Here is a 26,846-nt window from a genome sequence, read left to right on the forward strand (position 1 = left end):
GTTCTACTAAATATTTCTAACTAGCTTTCCCACTGTTATTGTTTTTTCAACTTGTTTGGCGGTTACTTGCTTGAAGTACAGAAGGTACAGTGAGAATATTGCACACAAGTGATAATTAAGACTATTATGAAGACAGGAATGTCTTTTATGCTTTTAAAAATTAAGGAGTTTTGAGAACCCTTGTATGAAGTGTGCGTTACACCATACACTCTGTTTGATTGTCACTTTTCAAGGCATTGCCACAGTCAGTTTTTATTAGTTCTCCCAAAGACCAAGTAACTTTTCCAGATGCTCAGTGGAGTACGAGAATGCTTCTGAGCGCAGGATGAGAGAATGAGCTGGGGTTATGAATTACAGATAAAATGAAATGTTTTTCCTTACTGGGGAGTGCAAGGAGCCATGCATTTATCAGAGCCAGAAAAGATAATGTTTTAAAGGAGATTGTATTATTAGCAAATAAAAGTAAACTCTGTGAGCAGCTGAACATGAGTGTCCCTTTAGGAAGAGAAAATACTTTCTTCTTCATCTTATGGCTCTGGAGGAGCTGGAAGAAGAAAAAGCAACACCCTTCCCTGCATTCATGTGTTGGAAAGCATAATCGTCCCAGTGCTAGCCTTGTAAACCATCTTCTGTTCTTCCATGTCATAATTATTAAAAAAAAAAAAAAAAAAAAAGTATAGCTGTGTTATTGATCACATGTGGTGTCTCATTAAATTGCTGTCCAGGGTGGCAGGCACCACAAGCATCAAAGTCTTCATGCAAATGTAGTCCTGTACAGGAAAAACAGCAAAGGCCTGGCAAACACTGACGCACCAATATTTGCCGATCCCACACCTCTATCAACTCTTACTTCTTAGGAAATGTGACAGCAGTTAAGTTTTACTGAACTCTTACACAGTCTGCAGGGAATACATGTTCTTCTGCTTATTGTGGCTTGCTATAGAAACTTCAGAATTTTTTTTGCTGGGACCAGCTCACAAAGCATGTGCTTTGGTGGTGGTATGCCTGGGACCCTGGTCTGTAAGCAAGTCACTGCATCATGCTTGAGCCGTTCTCCACTGACCCACTGAAGAGAGCTGGGGCATTTCATGGGCTGGGTAGCAGCTGTGCTGTAAGATGGCGTTCAAAAAAACATCCTATTCTTTTTCCTTTCCATTTCCTACACATAATAGCCATACGATGCCAAGGGAAAGAGGGATGCCAGGAATGTATGCCAATGCAGTACCTCTTGGAACTTACGGGAGTCCATACACCAGGCCACTTCTGAGTGGGCAGCAGCAGATTCCTAAATTGTTGTCAAGTAAGTGGATTCTGCTTTCTACATTTGCGAGTTTGAAAAATATTTCTGTTTTGTTTTGGTCTGTCACACTATTACAAATAAAAAGTGGATTCAGGCATCCATCTTCATTAACCCTGTGTTGCTCTTCTCGATTGTTCTTCCTTTATTGGAATGCTGTAGTGAAATGTACTAAAATATAATTATGTGCCTGTAAGTGGGATCCCATTTTGAATACTGTGCTCAGTATTCAAATGCAGTAGTTAAACTAGCATTTTGTCTCCTAAGGGTTCCTAGTGTCTATTATCTGGAACATATTCAGTATGTGACTGAATCTCAACATCACCAGCATCAGCAGACTTAGTAGAAGCTTGGTGCTCTGCGTCTGAAGAGAACAGCAAGAGGAGGATGCTGGCCACAGAAAATAATTAATGCACAAGGCACAGTGGCAGGTCAGGAGAGATTGTAGGACTGACAGAAGAGCTGTGGTTGGTGCTGAGATGCCAGACTGAACCAAAATCGCTAATTCACAGTCCTGTATTGGCTTCTTCTGCCTGCAGTAGGTGTTGCAACTTCTGGCAAAGAGGTGGTAGGAGTTGGTCAGGAGGTCAGGGATGCCACTGCTGTTGGCTTGGTGAACAAGTGGGTCAGTCACTGGAAGTGCTAAGACAAATCCTGTGTGACCTAAAGTGGACTACTTCATCCTGGGAAGGAATTGCTTGCATGAAGGGCTCCCAAAAAGGGTGCTAGTTAAGAGTTCTCTCTCTCCGCCTCTGATTAGGAGCTGCATTTCTGTAATGGTGGGATTGAGACAGGAGGAAACTTGGCTAAACTGCCTAAAAAGGTGCTTTAAAGTAAGAAGTTCTCACTGTTCAGCTGAATTCTTGCAATATTGAATTATGCAGGTGTATGAAGTTTAAACATCTGGCACAGACGAAGTTTGAACTCCAACATTTTGTCACATATAGAAGACCAGATTACTGCATAGTGAAGCTGTCAGCCTTTTTATACTTGATTTACATTTTTGCTGCATATGAAACAGCGAATAAATAATATTGATGGCCACTCTGAACTAAGCTTATTGTCCAGTCCCAAAGTAGATGAAGTGTAGTTGAGTAGCGGGTGCAGAAGCTTTCTTGCTTGAGGAATCAGATCAATTTAAGTGGAGAGGTAGATTGAATATGAGAGCCTGGAGCTATTAACTTTGATTAAAGGAAAATGAGTGGTTTTTTTAAACAAACAAGAAATAAAATCTAAAGAGAAGAGTGTGGGGAATGGGAAAGCAGAATTACCAGACAGGCATCACATTTTTGTATTAATCTTCAAAAAGAGAAAGTGTGTGTGGTTTGGGGGGGGGAGAGAGAAAGTATTTGTGATCCCATCAGTCCCTATACTGCTGTTGAAGTCTTCTGAAGCTCGAGTCTTGACGCTTTGTGGGAAATACTTATTTCAAAGCAGTTTTCTCTGCCTTATGTACATGGAGCTGATCTTGCCAATTAGGTACTTAGAAAGCTCTCAGCCTCATGGCATCCAAGCACCTTGTGTTGTATAGGAAGCACTCCACATGCAAATATGCCCCAATGCCATCATTCTTTCAAATTGAGGAGGCTTGAATCCACTGATGGATATGAAATCCCAGTCCATCTGTTGGCCTCAGAAAAACTGTCTGGTGGCTTTCTTTCATGTGTCCCTTCCTCTCCTCATTTCCTGCCCTTGCATCACCCTCAAATTGCCTCTGGCATCCCCAGTTGCTGTTCTGCAGGTGTGCCTGGCAAATCTGAAGGCAAGGCTGAGCTTTTTTTTTTTCTTTCTTTCTTTCTTTTGTTGTGCCACTTTCCTTAATGCTGCTTTTTCCATTAGGCGGAGGTTGATCTCGTGCTTTCCTGTTCATGCAGCAAAAAGAGGTGCCAGGTCAACCTGCTGGTCCCTCCAGCCACCGTTGCAGCGCACTGCTTCGCACGCCGCCAGCAATTGTCGTACAAAGGCTTTTTCACAAAGCAGGGGTTGTGCGCCTGCCATTGCTCTCCAGAGCTCTTCATCCCAGAGTTGAGAAGCTGGTTCCTGGCACACACTGTTTTCATGGGAGACTGCAGTGCAACATGCTGCAAATATATTCTTTGTCAGTTAATTTTGTTGTATTTCTCCTCCTCTTCTACTAAGGATACCAGGCTGTCGCAGGAGATTATTCTTAAACTCTAATTAACTTCTGATTTAAACTGACTGCAGTGTGAATTCTTTACAACCAACTACAGTGGCAGTTGACTTAATCGATGCCAAGTGGCCGCATGTGTAGGTACTTAAACCCTTGTTAGAAGAATACCTGCAAGTGTCATAGCCCAAAATTTCTGCTGAAATCAGTCTTTCTGACATTCACACTGAAGGATGCTTTTGCAAGTGGGACTACATCTGGACACCATAACACATTCTGGATTATGGATTGTGTGGGCTGAGTGTGAAGCAAACCTGTCAAGATGGGAGCGTGTCAACAACTCTCTGAACCTCACTGCAGTAGGTAGTGGTCATCTTATTGAACAGGAACAGGCTGCACGGACAGTGCGTTTGCTCTGATGGAAATTTTTGGTCAGAATGGAGCACATGGGCCAATTTCACCCAGACAGCATTCTGTCTAGGAGTACCAAAAGGTGTTCCTAGATCTGACAGCACAGCTATCTTCTTCCTTTTGCAGTCAGCCCCTTCAGTTCAAGCACAAATGTCTCTGTCAAGGCACAGATATCTTCAACTAGAAAATCAAATTAGAAGGAACAGGAAGGCGTATGCTGAGTTTTTAATGGGGCAGGTTATCTCTTGTGTCAAAATTGTGTTCATCAGCTATATAATTGTGAGAGAACAGCTGTATGCTGTGGCATAATTGGATTGGGAAGCATCCGGAACCCACACGTTCCTGAAAAACTAGAGCTGATGTGGTTAAAATTCCCACATTTTGTGGGATTGATGCAGATAACTTTTCATTTTATGTATTATGTTTTTATATGTATGATGAAGTAAAATTAGACTCTAGAAGGGCAATGCGGTCAACCAAAGTGCCATCTCTTCCTCAAGAGCCTGCTGTGGGTGTTTCTTACTGTTGTTCTCTGATTTGACTTTGATGTGCCAATTTTCAGTTGATGAATAATTGTCTGTGCTGATAACTTGGAGAGTCAAGTGCAGTATGGCAGTACTCTGTGAATGGCATATTTGGTTTCTGCAGCGCAGGATACCTGATTTATGACTTTCATTTCAGTCAGTAAACTTGTCAATTAGCTGCATTTGAAAAGTGATTTTGATTAGTGCAATCAGTAAACACAAAATCTCGTCTTTGATTGCCACACTGATTAGATAAATTGTTACTTGAGGAGCTGCTAGAGAAGGCAGTTTATCTGGCCTTATAGCTCTAGGAAATGCCTAAGTTTTGAAGACTAAAGAAAATATTAATTGTCATTTCTTCTCCTATTTTGTACCTTTTTGAAGTGCAATTCACTGCGCCAAGCTTTTTCCCTCAAAGATTGTTCTCTGTCAGAGCCATACAAATGAATAGTAATAAGGTAGCTTTCAATGTTTTTATGATGATTTCATTAAACTCTTCCTTAAACTGTTCCCTAGAGCTGCAAAAACATCTGGTTACAGCAGGAGAGCTGGGCCCTTTCTTTTTCAGATGGGAAGAAAGCGATTAACTAGGACAGATGTTTTTGACTAGCCCTGAAGCAGAGGTCTGTATGAATGGGGAACACTGTACCAGAGTGAGACCAGCATCATCTCACTGGGTTTCTCACTAGAGCACCATTTGACCCTGGCAGTGGAATGGAAAATGTGTTCATAAACTTCAATTAAAATGTGAAGTTCTGACCAGGGAGGGTCAGGGAGGGAGAGACTTTATTAGTCTGTATAATTGTCCAGATACTTTGGGGTCTTGCCTAGCTCAGCCTGCACAGAGGAGAAAGGTGGGGGAAACATGGCCATTGTTCATCCTGGAATATAGCGGGGACGGTTTCTGGAAGTTTGTGTCTTGGAGCAAGCAAAAGGAAAACTGAGCCAGGCCTAGCAGACTTGCAGGTCTGGTTGTGGTGACAGAGCCAAAACCTAGCCCTCATCCTGGTGGCTGCGGGTGAAGAACAACAGGTATTAGTAACTGCAGATAGAGGGGTTTGGGGCATCTGAAAGCGTTTTTAGCAGAACTCAGTTCTTTTGTGTTGCATGTATTTCTGTGGTGCTGGTGTCTGTGAAACTTTGAAATTTTTAGAACTAAAGTCATCTTATGATATTTTCTGATTGAAAATAGTGATGCTCTTGGGCTTTACCAAATTTTTTATTTGTTAAGACGTTTTTTTAGCAATTTCATCTTTGTAATTTTGTTTTTTTAAGCTTCAGTTTAACATTGAGTCTTAATTGCTCGTTTCCCCCAAAGTAGCTGAAGGGGGGCCTGGCTTTTCCTGTGTTGCACTAATCTTGTATTCAAAAGCAAACACAGCATCACTAAAGCATCGTGTTAGTACAGCCTGTTTATGCACGTAAAAGTCCTTGTAATTCACAGGTTGATCAGTATAAAGTGCCACTATCCATCTTTGGTCCTTGTGATGCTTTACACTGTTTTGGTTACAGTGTATATGAAGTAACCAGTTATACCTGATTATGAGCATCAGTTGGTAACCGTATATATGTCTCTGCGTGTGTGTGTATATATGTAGAGAGAGGTGTATATATTGGCGTGTGTGTGTGTATACATGTAATGTTTAATAAATAAATACAGCATGTATCCCTGTGCAGCTCAGGCCATTGCTAGGCTGGATTATCTCTGCCCAGAGGAGGCCCAGGCAAGAAAGGCAATGCTGCTGGGGATCAGAATTTATTTCCCCTGATGAAACGGTGTTATCTTCAAGGGGGGCTGCCTGCACTCTCCCCTGCACGCTCGAGTGCTGCCATGAAAGGTTTCCGTCTGGGTCAGACCATTACAGCCTTCAGACAATCCAGCCAGAGTTAGGAGAGAAGTGCAGATTTTTCCTCTGTCTGTTTTTGGGGTTTTTTTTTCCCCTTTTCTTTCAAATTATTGCAAAGCGTTAGTGTACTTGAATATTGGCAGTTTAATAGGGTGTTACTGTCTCATCGCAGTACGTCCATTAGACAACTTTTGGAACCAGCTGTTGAAATTAGGTCACGCTTAAACACTATTGAAAATAATCAAAGGTGTCACTGAAACTGAAGTTTTTGATTGATGCACAATTTGAGTGTTGTGGACTGACCAGGGAGCTATTGATTAGCCGTTTCTTTTATCCTGTTTACTGACCAGTTTATTTAGAAGAACAACAACCGTTTAATTGCATGTCCTGTTAAAGCAATGTTGTTACTGCGATGTCATTGTAAAGAGTTAGTTTGGGTAGAAGAAACAATTGAGAAGTGGGTGGTCTTTTTCACTGAAGTTTCTTATAACTGCAGTGCTAGGTCTCAGGCCAAGTTTTTACCCCAAAAGCTTTAATTCAGTCTGATTACATTATCTGAGAGATCATTAATAGATTTTTATTATATTGTCTAGGTTATATATTTTTACTATCTTTAAATATATCCTAAATATAACTATATTTTATATAGTTATATGTAAATGTGAATAAAGTGGAACTGTTCACTCTATGACGTGCTCTGTTCATTCTTTTAGTTTGCTTTATAGAATAACTTAGCCTAATCGGAGGGAAACTTGCACATATTTTGAGTATTAAATATGTGTTGCTCACAAACATGGTGTGTTATGATGATGGCACGGCGGGGTGTGTGTGTATATGTATCTATAGGGTTGGGGTTTTTTTTCAGATAGTGTAGTGATGAATGTACTTGTAAGTAATGTAAACATTAAATTAAGTCTTCAGTTATGGTAACAGACATGGTTTTGCATTTTTTAAAGTTCAAGAGAAGATACCTGTGAAGTGTCCAAGCACTAACCAATGCTAGTTCTAGCAATTAAAATTCAGTGTTCCCATAACTTGAAGATTATTGGACATAATTAAAAAAAAAAAAAGTTGCCTTTTCTTAATTAATACTAAGCTTACTGCTGATGGACATAAGGGCTCTATCAAAATCAGCAATACTAACCAACGACTTGGTGAAATATATTTGGTAGTATATCCAGTTTGAGCTTTTCTGTTTGACTTCTTAAAACAAGTTCTTGAGCATGTGTAAGAATAAATGGAGCACAGTTCTTTAAGTATATAGCTCTTTTTTATTTTAACGTTTTATTTTACCCTCTAGATCTTAGACCCCAGGAGTCTTGGCGAGGTCCTACGCCCTTGTTTCAACAGGCACCGCAAAGGTAAGGCGGGAGGGATTGAAGTTTTGTAAAATGTGGCCAGGAGGATGTACTTGGTTCTGCCAGGCTTCACAACTTTTTTTTTTTTCCCCCTTTGTTTTGAACTTTAAATTTTTTGAAATCATGCTGTACAGCAGGTTTTTTAAAGTTAATTAATGTCCATGATTTATTTATATTTTGTGAGTGCACTATCTGGTGTTCATCCTTTAAAAGGCTTGAGTACTTTGTATTAAAAAAAAAAGAAGGCAAAAACACTTTCCGTTAAAACTCAGACTTCAAAATTAACTTTACTGTTGGTGCTTTGGTACCGTTCTTGGTTCTTTGGCCTTTATCTTATTGAAGCTTTTGAGATACTATGAAATTGAACACAGAGAGCTTAAAACTGCATTAGATTTTGGACAGGCTAAACAAATTTCTTTTTAGGAGGGCTGTGGAGCTTAATGAGGCATAACTAATGGTGTTCCACTTTTATCATTTCTGTGCCGCAACCGCAGCATTAGTACAGACTAGCCATTGATTCTTGCTACAAACCTCTTGAAGTCCTAATCAGCTTCTTTGGTACAAGTTTTTCAGGCCTGACAAGCCTATTGTAGGGCAGTGTCACTGTAGGTCAGTAGTTATTAGTTGCCACTGAAAACAGTTTCTTTAACTACTTAAGACTGAACTGAATTAAATGCAGAAGGGACTCAGGGAAGGATTATGGAATCTGCAGTCCAATAAGTGCCATCGAATAGAAGGAATGTGACATGGTTTGATAATAAGGGATGTTTTACATGCGTTCCTTCATGGATAGGTTGTATGTTCTTAAGTCAGATGGACTTTATAAACTCCAGTGTACCTGTGAAAGCTATGAATAATGACATTTATTTATATTTATGGAGGAATGAGACTGTATGTAAGATCTTTGAAGCTTCTGCTCTGGGGCACACTTTTTTTTTTTTCATGGTTTTATTTGCAAATGTTAACCATTGGAAATACGAGCTTTGGGAGAATTTATTGAGCTCTCCACAATCACGCTTTCCATGGCAACCATTTTGATCCCTATTGAAATAAGTCCAGCTCCCTTGTCCTGTGCCACGTCAATGTGGAATATTGCATTATAAATGAATCTTGCATTACAAACTTTAATATTACTTTGTCTATGGGAGTTGGTATTCCTACATCTTAATTAAATCCAATTTATATAGTACCGTTTTGTGAAATATTGCTACAGGTCTGTAACTTGTCATTACTTTTACAATGCTATACTCCTATCATTTTACCAGGCTGTGGGGGGGTTTCGGGTGGGTTGGGGTTTTTTTGGTGGGTTTTTTGGGGGTTGTTTTTTGGGGTTGGGTTGTCTTTTGGGTTTTTTTTTCCCAAAGTGGAAGAGTTTATCAATTCACCTATAAATAACTTCTTTCAGCCAGAAATTCTGTTCTTTTCTCACTTGAAATACATAATTTTTATTGCAATTGTAATAATCAACTGTCTTTCTAATTAGAATCCTATCATAAGGTTACTGTGCTTGGTTTGCGCTAATATTTTTAGAAGTGACTGCACACTGTCCAGGTACTTCAGAGCATTTTTGCAGATAGACGGTGTTCGTGATTCAATCCGTTAACCTGTCCAGCGTGCTTCTAGTGTTGTGGTATTGACTTCACTGTTCAGTTCCCAGACTTGAGGAAACTGGTGTCCCCTGAGGTGACTTTAAATTGAAGATGTATCATCTTCACCTAGAAAATAAGCTTTAGAGAAGCTTGAAGAATGCCGTGCTAGCTTTTGAGTGACAACAGTGTATTTACAATGCTTTCCCTCTCTGATGGTGCTTTGTTATACCTCTGATGATTTATGAAAATCACTAACTTGCCAGTTTTGGCACTAAGGATAAGTAATTTTGCCATGTTCTTGGCAGGTGTTTGATTTGGGAAACAAGTCAAACAGATGCTTAGGGCTGATGTTGAGTTATTTGCCATACAGAGATAAGGATGGAGACTTAAGCAAAAGTTTAAACAGAAGCATAAAGATAGATAGGCTTAGTGTAGGAAAAAGTGGCTGAACCTGTTGAACTGAACACCCCCACACCCCAGCCGAGAGGTTTTCAGTTTCCCAGTTAATTCCCCGGGAGCTGCTGGTTTCCTGTACCGCTAGCCCCAAGGCTGTGCCCGCTTGCTGCTGCAGCTTCACGTGTTCCAGGAGCAACAAGATGCTGCTGGGGAGAGCAGCGAGGAATTTCTGTTCTCCATCACCTCTGCTCCTGGGAAGAAAGTAATTGAGGGAGGCCTGCCCCTGCTCCAGCCTTTTCAGATGAAGTGGGTTGGCAGGAGGCAACGATATCCTTGATTTGCGACATCAAGCAAGGGATAAGCAAGGAGCCCTGTCCCTGCCAGGAAAGCTTTGAGCCTTTGTGCTATTTCAGGGATAGAGTACTGCAGCGGGGGCTAAACACGCTCCTGCTTCACAGGCCTGGGTGGAAGAAAACCCAGTAGTGTAAAGCTGCTTCGTCATAGTCCAGATGATCTTGTCTCCTGTGTAAGATTTCTTACTTTTAAATTTAGTGATGAATTCAGTGTGCAGCAAGTAAAACAAAACTGGTGAGTTGCCACTGAACAGGACAACTTTCAGCATGTCCTGTTCAGGCCCTGGTCTGACTGGGCTGCGTTACTGGAGATGGCAGAAAATTGTTTTGTGCTCTTGCCTTCAGTGCTGGTGATCCAATATGTTTCAGAGGTTATATATACATTTGCTGCCTGGTTTCCTAGCTGATGGAAATTTGTAATCTGGTTAAGTAGATCCTTTTGCTTAACCTGCTTGTAGAATAAATTTCCAAAGAGGCTGAGGTTGGAACACAGAAATGTTTTACTGTATAAAGTTTCCTGAAGTTGTATTTTTTGCTATCCTGTATGTATATGCTTTAGTTTAATCGTAAGTTGACGTAACTCTGGATTGCGCATTTGAGTAACTCTGCCAATGTGAACTCATGTGATATTCCAAGTGGCACAATTCTTTTTTTGTTACCCATGAGGCACAGCTCTTTGCTGCATACAAATCTCCACCCTCAGGTAATTTGAATCACCAATTAATACATCCATTAGATAAACATGAAGTCAAGTGCTGTGGGGACTATAACTTCCTGGTTTCTGTTTACCAGATGAAAATCTAAAATTTTGGGTTTTAAAAATACTACATAAGTCTGTGAATTAAGACCAGCAAAAAGGTGTAAGCTGCTTTTCTGACTTTAAGATCAGAAAACACATTGCAGCTTTTTTTTTTTTTCTTCTTTTCCTACTAGGTTTATCCTTAGAACATGTAGTGGTTCTAACTGAAAATCACCGCTTTCACTCTTTCAGATGGCCTCAAAGCAAAAATGCCTCAACATAATAGTGATATTAGTGTTAATGTTTCATTTGTTAAATATCACAACTTTTCACTAAGCAGCACTTTATTAAAATAAAAAGTTTAAACTCTGTGCCAAATATATATTCACGTCAAATGGAATTTGTGTCAAACTTTTCCATTCCAGGCATGTAGCAAGTGTTGGCCTGTGATCATCAGTGCTAACCTGCTTGTGATAAATACCCTCAGCAAAAGTTGTAGAGACAGACTGACTGACTGTTGATGAAAGTCATGGTGCTGGGGCTATATAGGTAATTCCTGGTAGTTTTCTTTAAGGCTGAGCAGTGTATTTTTTCCTGGAGAATCTGCTGTTTTCTAGGAATAATGGGGGGGAAAAAAGTGAGTACTTGCAACACTTAATCAAAAGGAATATCCGAATACTGATTTTGAGTGTTATGCCCTGAAAGTGTAATGTACTATTAACTTTAAATACAGTATTGCTCCTCCTAATGAATGATTCAGATAACATTGTGCATTGCTAGACATACTTCTGAAGTTAAAAATAAAACCACACAGTTCAGTGTTACCACTTTGCTTTTGTGCATGCTCGTTTTTACTACATGTATTGCACATCGTATTTACCAATTGTGTATTTATCAGGTAAGACTCATACTTTTATAAAGAGGAATCAAGTTATTTAATTTCTGGAGATGGCAGGAGTTTCTCTTGCCTTACTAAAATTCAGGCAGGTCTTAATCTGACCAGGTGGAGCAGCTCTCCTGTAGGCTTTAGTGTGAAACCAAAAGCAATTTGCATCCAAAAGCAGAAAGCCTTCATGTCCAAAATGCCTGTTTTCATTCATTTTAATCTTATGTTTACCTGTCTTGATTCCAACTTTGCCTCTGTTCCAGCTGGTGAAATGTGTGTTTAAAAGCCCTTCCTCTCTCAGCATCGCTTCCTCAGTTGCTCAAAGCAGAGTGTGCCCAACATTGTACAGCTGGCTGTGAGTCCTCCCTTGGTCACAAGTCATACCTCCTCCCTGAACTGCATGGGCGCTTGAAAGAATCTGTCAGCCTCTGGGTAGGGTTACTCCTCCGAGGCTGAGGTCCCACCAATTTAATCCAGCAAACCTAGGCAGAGGCTCTTTGAAGACGTACAAAGTAACTTTCAGTTCAGCAGTGCAGCAGGTAAATGGGAAATGCAGTGCTCATGCTCTCTGCTATTCCTGTCTCTCGGCAGGCTGGCCGCACACTGTTCAGCTGACTCTCTCTTAAACAGGGGTCAGAAAAGATTAACTGTCTCGACTATCCAATGTTTTTCCTTTACAACAATACATTGTACTGCAAAACATAACTGCTATGAATTCTGTAAGGAATTGTACCCTTACCCACGCTCAGCTTTAAAGGCTGTATCATGGCTATATCATTTTTCTAAATATTTTTATTCAAACAATTATTTGATGTGTAATACCTGTTGCTTTATAATTGTAATGTTAGAATAGGCACTTGAAGGCAATTAAAACATTTCTTGCTGTTAGTAATCTAGGATGGCAAACTAGGTTATAATGGATGTTGAATTTGCGTTCCCATATAAACTGTACACCAAATGTCAGTCAGTCCATGCCAATTAGTGCTTATGTTGCTAGGTCACCGTGGTCAATTGAAAACGGCATCAATAGAACTTGAAAAGGTTTCTTCCCGATCAGACCTTCTGACATATTGAGCAGAATAATGGATGGGAAAAAGCAGCCAAGGCCCCTACCCTAGATTCAGAATACTCGCAGTAAGAATTCATTTGCAACCTGCAATTAACTAGAAAGAATGGACTCCCAGAAAGAGTCTGGACATTTAGAAAAGAAAGCCTCATTCTCCTGTATTGCACATGTTTACTCTTTGGATGGTGTGTTATATTTAGCTAACTTGGTGATATCTGGGGTTTAATCTACGTTCAAGATCAGTGTGGATGAATTGGCAATTTGCCCCTAAAATAAAAGATGGGCAGAATCCTTCCATGGAATTTGAAAAGTCTCTGACTTGTAAAATTGAATTTGCTGCTTGTGGTAGTACCTGGTTCTGTAGCTTTCAAGCTGTGATGAAGGAAGCAGTAAGCAAACGTGGCCTTTTGGTAGGAGAATCTTGGAAGATATTCCCCCTTCCCTGATTTATCTCTAACAACTTGGCCATCTGCAGTACCACGGCAGGCATAGCTGGATGTGACAGTGTGTAACTCTGAGACAAATGGGATCATTTATCATACGAGACTATAGAAATTCGGATTTTGTGGTGTGAAACTCTAGGAGATAAGTTCATGTTGCAATGTGTTTCTTCTGTACACAGAACTGCTGGGGCTGCTCCTCTTCTTGCCTGGAACCGCATGCTGCAATCCCAAAACCAGTACCAGCCAAGTCAGTACCAGGGGCTGGGCGGACCAATGAGTTACCCACAGAGACCTGAAGATCGGATGGACAGGGGAAGGCAGGTATGAAGATGTTGCCGTTTTGCACGTTTTGTTCTCATCCCGAGTAAGGCTTCCTTCATGTGTGGCTGTGGAGAGTGAATGCAGCATAGGTTGGCATTCCTGAGCTGGTTTTAGCCCAGCAGCTGTGTCACCAGTGAAAGCACTGACAGGTAAGCTTCCCAGCCTTGTCCAGCCCCTCTGTGTGTACCCTTGGGCAAGAGGCCTATGCCATGACTATGCCGACACTGCTTTTCATTAAAAGTAGATTAAACATGCTACCAAGTCATACGCTTCTTGCAGCCTGAGAAAACGTAATCTGAAGGCAAGTGTTTCAATCAGAGTCTTTGTCTTCTGTAAGGAAATCTATCACCTACACATTCTGGGGATAGAAAGGTTTCTCCCCGGTGTGTTTAAAATGTAGATTCTTAGGACTTCATTAATTTTTCCCCTCGAATGTTTATTGGCTTTTTCGTAGCTGAAAAACTACTTAAATGCAAATGTTAGATTCTAGTAGCCAGAGAAGTAAACACATCTGTGAAAGTACACGTGAAAATAGCTTTGTGTGGTTAAATGAAAACAAGTGAACGTGATAGGAGAACCTCATCCAAAATTATAGGTGACTTTGTCATCAGTTTATGAAAATGCCACAAAATGAAAATGCTTCTTGAAACCAGCAGGTGATTTTGCTTATGTGATTTTTTTTTTTTTCCTGTGTGTATTCCCAGTAAAAACGTAATCTGCATATACTCTTGTACTAGAAATTTGAGTATTTACAATGCTATGTACTAGTTTAAAATAAATTTCAGGTGTCTATATTAAAATTCAAGTTCCATTGCAGTTTTGGTTAAGTCAGAACTATTACTCAGCTGTGGGAAGGTTACTGACCAGTAATGGAGAAAGAGGAGGAAGAGCGCTCAGCTGCCTGGTAACAGCACTATTTCCCAATCCTTTGTATGGAAACTAAGGCACAAACTGTTTGAAACTTGCCTTCCGTTGGGACCTGGTTCAGCTACCTCTCATAAATGTGCTCAAGACAAGTCACTGTTTAGTGGATGCTCTTAGTTTTTCTTTTCTTCTTCCCAGTCTGCTCATCTCCCGAGTATGCAAACATTTGTGTTACACAGTACAGCACCAATACAGTCAAATTTGGTGTTTGATTTCAGGGACTGTTTCTCCATGCTATTGGCAGCATATAGTCATTTTCATGCAGGTATAAATTCTGTCCTGCAGTGTGTGTATTGGATAACATCCCAGTCAGGGACTGCAAGTACAATCCATTTAAATTGTAATGTCATACAGCATATGTGAAAGCCTTCTCAAAGCATTTCTACCACTTCTCTGATTCTTTGTCTGCTTTATGTTTTCCTTCTCTGTTCTGGTTGGGAGACTCAGGTAGCGCTATCACAATCACTTTTGCACCATGACATTGTTATGGTGTGGGGTTTTGAGGCAGCTAATATAATAAAAGCATGTACTATCAAACCAAGTTTGTAAGAAAAGAGCCTTTGGCCTTTGCTGGGGAGGCTTTTTGCAGAGTGCCGCGTGCTTCTGTGTCTGGTTCAGCTTGTCAGGACCAAAGCCCAGCAGAAACAGCCTGTGAGCTGCTCTTACCGTTCTCAGCATTGTCTGCTGACTGCAGGATTACATGGTGCTGCTGAAAAGATCTATAGCCAGCGAGGAGTCTGCCCCACTGCTCCCAACTCTTAAAACTCTTGTTCGACTGAACCCTTGTTAGCAGCAGTGAGATTCTCTTCTCCCTGCCCCCCCAACTCCTACCCTGAAGCATTTTTAGTGCAGAGGAGGCTTTTAAGACTGGAGTAAGAATTGTCTTTAGCTCATTCAGTTGTCATATTGGTGTTGTAGGAAGAAACAGCGGAAGAAGAGGCAAGTATACCACCACGCACTCTTGCTCCAATTATAGTGGGTAGGCATTGCCAGTACAGATCCTTTCAGGACTGGTTTTGGCTAGAAGCAAAACTAGACAGCATGGGTTATGATCACATTAGGCTTAATGGGGAAACAGTGGGGCTTGAATCCTGGCTGTGCTGCCCAGCTAGTCCCCAGTTTTTTTAAGTATATTTCAAATTTGGATGAGGTGTATTGATAAAATCAGTTTTCAAAAATCTTTCTTTTTTTGTTACACAGGTTTACCCAAAACACTGGAGACAAAGAAATAAATGCATAATTGCACTACTCCATAACGGGCTGCTGTAATAACATAGAAAAATCAGTGGAGGATTTTGATGCTGGTAGAGTCTGGGTGGTATTTAATTAGGGCTGGAAAACAGATACTTGAAAAAAGTCTGTCTGCTATACCATACTCTGCGCTACCCTTTATCCTGGGTAGCGTAGGTGCATATATTTGCAAAAGAAATCAGTGCTTAAACTATTTCATTCCTGACCTTAAATCTTCATGCGTAACAGCTGCAGCTGGAACCACAAAGGTGAACAGGAATTGTCTTCCAGAAGTGGTTGCAGTGTGGGCTCAGGGAGGGCATCCCCTGTTAGTTCGCATTTGGAAAGCTGTCTTGTAACTGTGGGCTCCCAGAGCACCATGGACACCTACAGCCTGGCAGTGACAGAAAACCTCTGACCGCGCAGCTTTCCAGCTGTTTGCCACCTGAATGATTAAATAGGAGGCATATTGCTGTTTGGTAATATTGCAGTCTTGCCCAAAACGTAATTCACCTGTCACTAGCATGGGATGTGTCTGCTGGATCATGAAAGGAAGTTAAAACTGAGTGGTGATTATGGTTTTATTTGTATTCACCTATGTAATGGTTATTAAGGACAAATCTTTCAGCTCAAGTTGCTTCCTTAAAAAATGTCCTTGGCAGTTGTGTTGCTTTCCAACTGGTTTTTAGCTCCTTTTAAATTTTGGTTGCCTTTTTTTCTTTTTTGGGGGGGGGTCTTTTTTGGTTATTTTTAAATGAACTTTCAGATGTTGTTATTTCCTCAGGGCTGACAGCACTGGAGTAAAATTAGAAGCTACCTTGAAGAGTTTAGGGTGCAAAACCAATAATTGAATCTAGCATTGCTGCCTGTAAATTTCAAAGCTTTAAAACCTTGAAAAGGGATACAAGTGGAAGTGGTGACACATAGCAGCATAAATAATTATCTTTGGTCCCTTTCACCTCTGAATTCTTTTTTTACAGCGTACAGAACATGGTCTGAAGAGGTTAATAAATGCGCTGATACAAAGTACTTACAAAATTAATGCAACTGCCATGGATATGGGTTGCTCTGTGGTAGTGGGTATTTGTTGGCATCTTCCAGCTGTTCCAGAAAACTAAAGAATAAACTTGATCGTGTTGTGCAGGTGTTTGACATTTTTCTTTTAGTCTGTAGTAATACACAACTGAATGTCCAGATAAATGTCTTGTGCAGCTCTTACAAGGCCTCTAAACTGTAGTTCTGTACAGGGATTGCTGCTATTTAGGTAACTGGAAGGATTTTTCAAGGGATGTAGACAACTTGTTTCCTTTTTTAATTGATTGCAATCAAAATCAAAAACAAATGTAAAACCTTCCTGACAGTAGAAACAGTGTATTCTGCAGGTCTCTTTCGGAGCCCTTTAAAAACAGGGTGTAACAAATCGGTTTCTGCTCAGAAAGTTGTTTTTGATTGCCTGACACAAGCAGGCTGAGGAGAGCCTCCCCTGTCACAGGTTTGCTCACTGTCTCTTCAGTTTCAGCCGTTATCTCTGAGCCCCTGCAGGACAGGGTAAAGATGGATTTCTCTTTTAAGGAAATGAAAGGAAGCCTCTCTTTCCCAACCCGCCAAAAAAAACTCCAAGTAAGAAACAAACAAAGCCCTATAGCTGTCGTTGGTGCATCACATTTAATTAACTTTCTGGTCTCTGCAGTGTATCAGGCTTTAAAATAATTTTAAATGTTTCAAAGGGACTTTTTATGAGATTTTCTGACAGATTTTTCACTGGATAGTTGATGTACAGAATGCCTCATCTAAATTTAAATGCAAAAATATATCTAATTTGGAGTTATTTCCAAGGTGGGATTTAGGCATCTTTCACCCATTATTTAAAATGAATGAGTGCTGAAAAGGGCCGCTTCTGTAACAAATAAAATTCCACCACCACCCCCCTGCCCTTAAAATACCTATCTGTAAAAATGTCTGCCTTGATTTAACATAAGATTGCTTACAACTAAAACAGAAAGCTGGTAGTTGAGGAAAATTTTTTTTTCCTCTCAAAAAAATAAACCTGACTAATCTTACTAACAGCATATAGGCATCGCACATCTCAAATTGTTACTTTAGTTAGTCCACAAAAAGGACATTTACATCATTACTCTGTGTAAAGCGTAAGCGTACAGACTGCAAAGCCCGTGTTTCGGTAGGAATTAAAAATTTGCATTTCAAATCTGCCCTTCAGGTGTATGTGTGAATGAATATGTGTGTGTGTATGTGGCTTTAACATTTTGTACCCCTTTGCTTCCAGCATTGCTGAAAGCAAAGAACATGCGGAGGTGTGACAGCTTGGAGGTAACTTGTCCTCGGTGCTGTCTTTTGGCGAATTTATTTCTGATTTAGAAGCGTGGCTCTTCCCGTGGTACAGCTGGAAGCTGAGGCCGGTGCTGTGCAGAGAACCACTCTCCGCTGGTGGAAGTTAAAGCTTGTGTTTTCAGGAAAGCATCTGTAAACGGGGTTAAGAGACGTTCAGCTCTGCCTGCGGTACCTTTCTGTGCAAAGGATGTATTGTTTCATTTTTGTGTGGCGCCTGAAGCCTGCCTAACTTGTTTACTGTGATGTTAATCCAAAAAATAAATGCTTGCTTTTGTTTGTTTGTAGGCATATGGCCCCGGGAGGCCCTACCCGCTACCACCTTCCTCAGGAAGATACAGCTGGAATTAGCTTTTGACTTTTTTTTTTTTTTTTTTTTTAAAGTATAGAAAATGTCTGGATTTTTTTGGTTTTGTTCTTTTATTATTTAGGGGGAAAAAAATGAATCCTTAAGAAACATCCCTGTAGTTTTTAAACTACGGTATTTGTTTTAAATGTGCATATTTCTTATCAAACTGATTTTTTTTTTTGTGGGCAGCTATGTCGCTTGGAAATAGCGTATTGCAAAATACGAGTAAACTAGACTTGCTAATTTGCCTGTGAGACATTTGATGAGGTAGGAGTGCTGTTTTGTCTTTATTACGTATACAAGCTGTGCTTAGCTGTGCCTGTCAATCTGAACTCCAAACATCCTTTACTTCACACATAAGAGCCTGAAAACAGACACGGCGTTTTAAAGAATGCATAGAAATCGGATTTTATTAACTCTTGGGGAAGACGCAGCAGGCAGCCTGCGGAGCACGGTGTTTAAAGACACGTCTGTCAGTATCCCTTGTCAGATGCTTCCTTGAATTTCTCACAAAGGAAGGAGATTTTTTTGGACTTTGAATTAAAACATTTCAACTTTTACAACTTGTGCCTGTTTTGACTTTGTTATTGTAACATAAACAAGCACGGAAGGTGTATTTGTCTGTTTTGATATATAATTTAAAATAGCTGCAAAGTACAGACTTTCCATTCATTTTTAGCACTCTTTCTAGGGATTTTCCATGTGAGTGTACCAAATCAGTAAATATTTTTATTTGCTTTATAAAGTGGCTTTTGAAATTCTGAGCAGTATCGAGTGGTTTATTTCCAGCCCCCTCCGGCATGTGTTTGTATCTTTTATCTATACCTGCATGCACACACTTATATTAATTTCTCGGAAAATAATTCCACACGGCCTCTACAGTAGTGTTTAAAAGCCTTGTTTAATCAAAAAGAAATGACGAGAGCATCCAGTTAACTGAGTAGCGTTAATGCTAATATGCCATCTTTTGGCTGTGCCACGCGTGGACTTTTCCATTAAACACGTATCATATACATCAGTAAACTTCAAAGCTTTGCTGTTGCCCCTACGCACGGTTGCAAGGCGTGAGTAGTTTTTCAGCCCCTTCCTTCGAGGGCCCAGATGTTAATCACCAGCAACAAGGAGAAAGACCAGACCAGTGTAACCTTGGGAGGAAGAAATCATGAAACTGGATTCATTATTTTCAAGTGATTGAGGGTGGAGCAGAATCCTTCATTGTAATGCAAAGAGTTGCCATCCTGCCCGGAGCCGGGAACCCGTCGTCAGCCCTCACCAATGGCCTTCTCCCTCTGCCGGGAAAATATTTGGGTCTCAAAAAAGTAATTTTGCTTTTCGAGCAGAACAAAACCAGCAGCGAATGTGAATTTTCATGCAAATGCGGTGGTTGCGTGTGAGGCTGGAGGAAGGAGCTGGGTAGCTCATCCTCGCACCGCCAAAGGTGCCCCCTCCTCCCGAGGATGAACCCGGGGTGCCAGCGGGCTTTTGTTCCTCGCTCCCTGTGTTTGGGGGCGGTATGAAAACGGGGCTGGAGAAACATTCTGGGGGGCTGCTCTGGGAAGGGCTTGTCCCTTCAGGTTCCCCCTCGCCCAGCTCTTCCCGCTGTTGGCTGACAGCTGGCTGGCGTTCCCCAGCGGAGCCTGCCCTCGGCGCTGGGAGATGCGGCGCCCACCCGGACCCTCGGAGCGGTGCGTGGAGCAACGCGCTTGGCCGGGGGGGGGCTTCGGTTCCTCCGCTCTGTCACCCAAAGATGGGACGCAGGGCCTGGGCGTGGAGCACCGCCTCTCCTCTGGCTGTTTCGCTTCGGCTGCCCGGGCATCGCCTCTGCCCAAGGCGTGCGCTCCTGCTGCATCCCACGGCTCTCCGGGACCCGGAGCCGCTGGGGGGGATCTGGGGGTGGCCCGTGGGCACGGGATGCCCGTGGCACTCCTGATGCTGCCCTGCCTTACGTTTTCTAAGCTGGAACTGAGCCCGGTGCTGTCCCTTCTGCTTTAGCAGGGTTGGAGGGCTCAGACACATCCCCTTCCCTAAAGGGCCATGCCGGGCGCTCCGAGCCACGTCCTGCAACGCCGTCCCGCGTGGGAGCCGGCGGGGAGAAACGTTGGGGGCGGGGGGGGGAGCCGCAGGGGTCCTTGCGCATCCCCCTGTCCCCCGAAGGAGCGCTCCCGGTGCGGCGGCCGCCGGGAGGGGAAGGGCGGTGGGTCCCCCCCCTTCCCCTCCCGGCTCCCGGGATGGCCCTTGAGAAGGGAGCCGGGAGCCGGTCCGTGGGCTCGCAGAAGCCGAAATCCCTCTTTTTCACCCCAGAATCGTTCCTTCACGGCGCAGCCCGAAGCTGGGGAGCCCCCGGAGGGGCTGGGGTTCAGCGGGCACCCCCCCCGAGGATGGCGGAGCCGGGGCGGGGGGTGGTGGAACGAAATCCTCTTAGCGGCTGGGAGGGAGGCGGAAAAACGGGGGCTTTGGGGGTTGTCCAGGGGCGGTCAAACCGCATCCGTAGGTAGCCCGAGAACGAAGCAGGCAACTCTTGAGAACAACGTTTCCTTTTATTGTTTAAAAAAAAAAATTTAAAAAATAAAAGCAAGAAAAATTGCCGGAAACTTCCGAGAAGCGCTTCCCGGTGTGCTGGATTTCCTCGGGGAAGAGGCGAGGGGACAAACCCCGCCGCCCCGCTCCGTCCCACGGCTCTCCGTCCTTCCTCCTCCAGCCCGGCGGCCCCGGCCGCTGCGGGGGCCCGATCCCCGCCTCTCCCGGCGGGGAGGCGGTGTCCTGCCCCGGGAATGACCGGGAGTCTCCGTGATCTCCGCAGCTCGTCGGAAGCTTAGCGAGGGGCCGGGGTCTGCGGTGCCGTCTGCGGAGCAGCGTCTCCGCTGGCGTACGTTCATTTCCTAAGCCACATTTAATAACAATAACGATCAAAACGTTTTTCCCCCTTAAATCTGAGCACCGGCGTTCGAGAGCTCTTCCGCCAAAACACCCTCCGCCGCTGCCGGGCTTGGATTTTGTTTTATTTTCTTGATCCGGCGCGCCCCGTCCTCCGAAAGGCAGCGGCCGCCCGCCGCTCGCCCCGCTCGCCCCGCTCGCCGCCTCCTCGACCTTGAGTTACAATTCGTTTTACCTTCAATCAAGTAATAATGAAATTGCACTTCAGGGGCACCCTTATAAAATTAATTCTGCTGAGATAAGTTGCACTTCAGAAGATTTATTGTTCGCCTTTGATGGGTCTGTAAGGTATACGCGCGCCGGCGCGGGCTCCCGGCTGCGCTCGGATTTGGCTGCCGGTGCCCGGTCGCGGGAGAACGGGGCCGGGCCGGGAGCGGAGCCCCGCGCCCCCCCCCGTGCCCGTCCCCCGCCGCCGCCGGCCGTGCGCCCCGTCGGGGCGGTTCTCCCGGGCGGGCCCGCGGCGGCCGCGCACACCGGCACGAAGGCGGCAGGGACGCGGAGCCACGAACGCGCGCCCGCACGCAGGGAGCCCCCGGCCCTGCGCCCACGCGTGGGCGCGCACGCGGCCGCAACCTCCCCACGCTCCCCCCTCAACCGCTGCGGCTCTGCCGTCGGGGCCAGGTTTCCAAAACCGGGGAGAGGCTAAGAAAGCCGAAGCGAGGCCGCGGGGCTGGGGAGCCGGGGTGGGAAGGGGGCCGGACGGGGCCGACGGGCGGCCGTCGGGGGGGTCCCCGCAGGCGCCTCGCCGGGCCGGGGCGGCCGTCGGGGCCGGGAGGGTCCGGGCCCGGAGCGCGGGGGGCGACGCCGGGGCGGGGCGGGGCGGGACACACGCACACGCACACACACGCACACACGGATTACCATGTCCTGCCGTAGAGCAGGTTGGGGCTGACCATGCCGCCGTTGTAGTCGACGCCGGCCGAGTCCATGGGGGCCAGGGGGGGCACCTGGCCGTGCAGCGCCGGCGGGCTGGGCGAGAGCTCCTCCAGGTCGGCCGCCTGCCCCAGCGAGCCGGGGTGCGGGTGGGCGGCGGGGGCGGCGGCGGGCAGCGCCCCGGCGGAGGCGGCGGGGGGCGGGGGGGGGGCGGGCTGCCCGGGGGCCGGGGTGCCGCTGCCCGGCGGCGGGCAGGGCTTGCCGTCCTTCACCAGCACGGGCACGGCGACGCGGCGGGGCGAGTGCTGCTGGCAGAGGCCGCCGCCGCCGCCGCCGTCGGGGTGCAGCTGCTGGGCGGCCGCCTTGTCCTTGGCCTGGCGCTTCATCTTGTAGCGGTGGTTCTGGAACCAGATCTTCACCTGGGTGGGGGTGAGGTGGATCAGGCTGGCCAGGTGCTCCCGCTCCGGCGCCGACAGGTACTTCTGCTGCTTGAAGCGCCGCTCCAGCTCGTAGACCTGCGCCTGGGAGAAGAGCACCCTCCTCTTCCTCCGCGGGGCCGCGTGGAGCGGCACGATGGCCTTGGCGCCCTCGGCGATGCCGCTCAGGCCGCCCATCCCGGCCACGTTCATCCCCGCCGACGGGCCCATGAACCTGGAGACTGAGCGGGGACAGGCGGCTCAGCGCCGGCGGCCGCCCCGTCGGGGACAGCGGCTCTCCCCCGCCCGCCCGCCCGCCCACCCGCCGGCCGCCCCTCGCCCGCCGCCCCCGCCGCCCCGCGCCCGCACTTACTGCTGGAGTAGCGGGGGTCGCCGCCGGCCCCGTACCAGCCGCCGCCCGCCGCCGCGCCGCTCCGCATCCCCTCGGGGTAGGCGGGCAGCTCGCCCATGTTGCCCAGCCCGCCGTTGCAGTAGCCCCCGACGGCGCCGTGCGGGAACTGCGAGACGCCGTGGGGCATGTGGTAGGCGGTGGCCCCGGTGGGACCGGCCACGACGTGCTGCGGCACGGCGGCGGCGGCGGCGGCCGGCACCGGCGGCTGGCGGTAGGGCCCGAGGGGCGCGCCCAGCCCGCCCGCCCCGTCCATGCCGCCGAACTTCTTGTAGCTCTCCTCCATCGGGCTGAGGATGTCGGTGACCGAGAAGGGCGTCGTGTGCTTGGGGCTCAGCGACATGGCGGGACGGGACGGGACGGGACGGGATGGGCCGGGCCGGGCCGGGCGCTGCCGCCGGCACCGGCGAGCCGTGCGCAGGCGAGGCGCGGCGCGGCGGCCACCAGCCCCGGGCGCCGGTAGCTCGCCGTTTCTTTTAGCCCGGCGCCGGGTTTACGCCAGACGCGGGGGGGCGGAGCGAGCGAGCCCGGCGGGGGAGAGCGGCGGCGGGCGGCCCCGTCCCCTCCCCGCCTCCCGCCGCCCTCCCCGGCCCCCTCCTCCCGGCCATTGTCCTGCGCCCGCCGGACGGCTCTTAAGCCCGGCCGCCCCGGGGCGGCAGCGCCGGAGCGGCTCCGAGCGGCCCCGGCCCGGGCCGAGCCCCGCGGCCCTCGCCCGTAAGTACCGGCCCGCTCCCCCCCGCGGCGCGCTGCGCGGCAGGGGCGGGGGGCGCGGACCGCACCTCCGTCCGTCCGTCTGTCCGTCTGGCTCCGTGCGCGCGTGTCCCCGAAAAGAAACCGCCCCGGGGGGCAGCGCGACGGCTGGCGGCGCGGCTCCGGACCCGACGGCGCGGACCCGACGGCGGGAGCGGGCGAAAGCCCTCTCCCGGCCCGGTTCCCCGGGGGCGCGCGGCTCCGAGCCCCGGCGAAGCGGCGGGCTGGCCCCGGCCCCTCGGGGCGGCGGGACGGGGCCCCGGGGCCGCCGCTCCCCGGAGCCGCTCCCGCCGGGGGGCGGGGGCGGGCGGGGACGGCCGCGGCGCCGGCTGCCCCTCCAGGGATGATGCTTCGTTCGCGCTTTGGTTTGGGGGTTTTGTTTTGGTCGTTGCTCGTTCGTTCGTTGGTTTTGCGACAACGAAATGCTCCCTCGGGGCTGCCCGTGCCCCCGGCTGGGGGCCGGGGTGGACGCGGGACGCGCCCCCCCCCGCCCCGGGCTGCGGCCGGAGCCTGTCGGGGGGACAGCGGCGGGGGGCTGCCTCCTGCCCGTTCCCGGCCGCTGCCGGCGGGCAGGAGGGAGCCGAAGGGGCTCCTAGACGGCCCTTTGCGGGCCGAGAGGACGGGGCGCACCCCGCCCCCGCGGCCAAACTTTCCCCCTGCCTCCCCACCCCGACCCGGGGCCGGGGCACCGGGGCTCCGCGCCTCGGGGCCGTGCGGGGCGGGGGCGGACACCCGAGCTCCGCAGCGGCGGGCTGCTCCCGCACAAGCGCCGCGGGAGCCGGCGGGTTTGGCTCGCCGGTAGGTGCACCCTCCCCGAGAGCCGCACGCCGCTCCCGACCCGCCCGCGGCCGCTGCCCGCGCTCCCTGGCGCTGCCCGCTCCGCGCAGGGTGCGGGCCGGGGTGCCGCGGGGTGCCCAGCTGCGATTTCCATACGAATTGATAAAACTCGGTGGGTGCGAGAAGCAGCACCTGAACTGCACCCCCCCGGGGGCGCATCCCTCCGCTCCCGGTGTTTGTCGGCCCCGGAGGCACTGGCCGCTCTCCGGGAGGGGCCGAGCCCCATTTTGGGGTGCTGGGGATGTCCCGCACCTCGGGACCGGATCCTTCCCCTCCCAAACCCCATCCTTTCCCTGATCCCTTTGGTGAGAAGCGCTGGGCAAAGCACCTCCAGCCCTGGGGTGATTGTCAAAGAAAAAAGAGAAGATAATCAGAGAGAGGACAGCTCTGCTTCTTAAAGTTTGGGCTCCCCGCCTTGAACTCGGAAGACCCTCGGTGCAGGGCAGTAGTTAAACCCGTTCAGATCTCTGCACGGGCTACTGCTCTTGCTGCTCACCTGTCCGAAACTCCCACTCCCCGCAATTTTACCTGCAACACTTTATTCAGTTGCAATTTTCCCACAGTTCAGGCAGGATTCCTGGCACCTGCATTATTTTTTCCTGTGCCTCTTTTCCACCTCCCTGCTTCAAAAAAACCCCGTTTGAAAAACTCCTCCGTCGCTCCCGCCGATGGGAGCAGCACCGAGGGCCTGCTGCCACCCCTCTCGCAGCGCTCTGCCCCTGCGGCTGGAGGTGACCCACCAGTGAGACCCGCCTGCCCACCAGGGCAGCCCCGGGAGGGGGGGGACAGCTCTGCCCACCGGCCCTGAGGGTCGGGGCCCTGCAGCAGAGCCCCCGGTGCCTGTGCCCACCAGCCTGGGCATTTCCAGTCCCCGGCGGTACAGCTGTGCTGCACTCCGTGCTGCTGAGCGTCAGCTGAGCTCAGCTCTTACTGTGCCAGAGTCTTCCTCAAAAGGCTGACAGTTATATTGTATTTTATGTTATTTTTTTCCCGAAGCGTTTTCTGTCCCTTTTGGAGCACGTCTCCTCCTTTCTGAGAGTCACACTCCAGGAAGGGGCTGCTGAAAACTCCATCCTCCCCGCATTCAGAGGTGCCCTGTTGTTGTCAGGGCCCCGGCGGATGGGGGGGTCAGGGGGCTGAGCCCCCCCGGCCGGGCGGGAGGAGGGAGGGGGACACCGGTCAGCCCTGGGGGGAAACGGCCCTGGGGTTAACCTGCAGCTTGGCAAACAGAGGACCCCGCAGGAGCCCCGGCTCTGTGCAGGTGAGACCCCCGGGAGGTGGATGGATGGAGATCGGCCGGGAGAGGCGGCGAGCAGCCGTCCTGCTCTTCTCCAGGGAGGGGAGAGGCTGCTCCTGGTGCCCTGGGGATGAATCCTTGCAAGCCGCTGGGGCAGGGAAGAGGTTTGGGATCTCACTGAGGCCTCGGTGCTGCTTTGGTAACAAACCAGACAGAAATAAGGCAAAGGGATGAACAGGACGTGAGCCTGGCCGGCGTGACCCGGGTTGTTGGGATCTGGCACAAGCGAGGTGGTCTGTAAGGACTGGAGCAATGGGCATGGTTCCAAGCCCCGCGGCCTCCACTTATGCACAGAAGCGTTTAACCGGGGACCTTGTGTACAAGGAGTGTAAACCCAACGGGTCTGCCCAGCAGGAGAGCAGCCCAGAAAGGGCGAGCCGGTAGGAAAACGACCCCGGACACAACAGCCACGGCCAAACTCCTGTTAGAGGAGCTGGGATGAGGAGCGATGCAGGGTGTTTGACCAGTGATGGGGCTGGGACGGGCTCTCGAGGTCTGTGGCGGGTCCCGGGGGGGGGGTCAGTCCCAGGGACTGACCCAGGTCTCCTGCCCACGGGCTCCTCCAGAGACCCGGGGGACACCCCTTGCCCCGATTCCCTGGGGGCAGAGGCTGCTCCCCCTTGCATCCCGTTACAAAGCCAAACGGGAAGCACAGCCTGGGGGGGGCTGAAAGAAATGCAGGCAACAAAATTCCTCACGTTTATTTGGCACTGCAAACAACCCAGAATTTTTCCCACATCAGTAGCATGATGGTTTTTTATAAAAAGCATAACATTGCAACAGAGGCTTTCATAATTTCTTAATCTGGGCATTGTAACCCTCCTGAAACGGAGCCTTTTGACAGGGTCAGTATCAAATATTTGGTCCTTGTTGAAATGAAGTATCGAGGTGATTTTTTTTCCCTTTGCTGTTTTACTTTAGCAGAAACCCGATGCACTCCTTTGTTCCAGTTCAACTTCAGTGACTGGATTTTCTGATGGGGAAGAAAACATTTCATTTCATTAGAATGTGCTGGACTGGTGGTGGTAAAGAAAATCCTATTGATACGGCAAATGTTTCACAAAAAAAACCCCTTAAAATCATCCTCATTTACAGAATGTATATTTTTCTAACTTAATCAGTC

The 26,846-nt window shown here is 48.0% G+C and overlaps 2 protein-coding genes across 6 annotated transcripts in view; one reads left to right on the forward strand and one right to left on the reverse strand.

Moving 5' to 3' along the window:
• The window catches only part of XRN2 (5'-3' exoribonuclease 2), a 53,480-nt gene extending 34,512 nt beyond the window's left edge, over positions 1 to 18,968 (forward strand). For 3 of the 4 annotated variants that reach the window (XM_075035282.1, XM_075035283.1, XM_075035285.1), the window contains 4 exons: positions 1,173 to 1,300; positions 7,508 to 7,568; positions 13,217 to 13,358; positions 18,147 to 18,968. In XM_075035282.1, coding sequence (XP_074891383.1) covers positions 1,173 to 1,300; positions 7,508 to 7,568; positions 13,217 to 13,358; positions 18,147 to 18,209 — 394 coding nt within the window. In that variant the 3' untranslated portion in view covers positions 18,210 to 18,968. Of the gene's footprint in view, positions 1 to 1,172; positions 1,301 to 7,507; positions 7,569 to 11,791; positions 12,209 to 13,216; positions 13,359 to 18,146 lie in introns of those variants that run through there. The other variant, XM_075035284.1, reaches the window with a different exon arrangement.
• Positions 18,969 to 21,998: 3,030 nt separating this feature from the next.
• NKX2-4 (NK2 homeobox 4) lies at positions 21,999 to 23,182 on the reverse strand. 2 transcript variants are annotated; one of them, XM_075036768.1, is made up of 3 exons: positions 22,804 to 23,182; positions 22,200 to 22,672; positions 21,999 to 22,139 (listed from the first exon to the last, which is right to left on the reverse strand). In XM_075036768.1, exons 1-3 carry the CDS (start codon positions 23,180 to 23,182, stop codon positions 21,999 to 22,001), a joined length of 993 nt encoding a protein of 330 aa, XP_074892869.1. The 2 variants fall into 2 exon arrangements, with proteins under 2 accessions (XP_074892869.1, XP_074892868.1); XM_075036767.1 differs by having other exon boundaries at positions 21,999 to 22,672.
• Between the last annotated feature and the right edge of the window lie 3,664 nt (positions 23,183 to 26,846).

The sequence above is a fragment of the Buteo buteo genome, chromosome 9 (assembly GCF_964188355.1).
Source record: "Buteo buteo chromosome 9, bButBut1.hap1.1, whole genome shotgun sequence".
Taxonomy (NCBI): domain Eukaryota; kingdom Metazoa; phylum Chordata; class Aves; order Accipitriformes; family Accipitridae; genus Buteo; species Buteo buteo.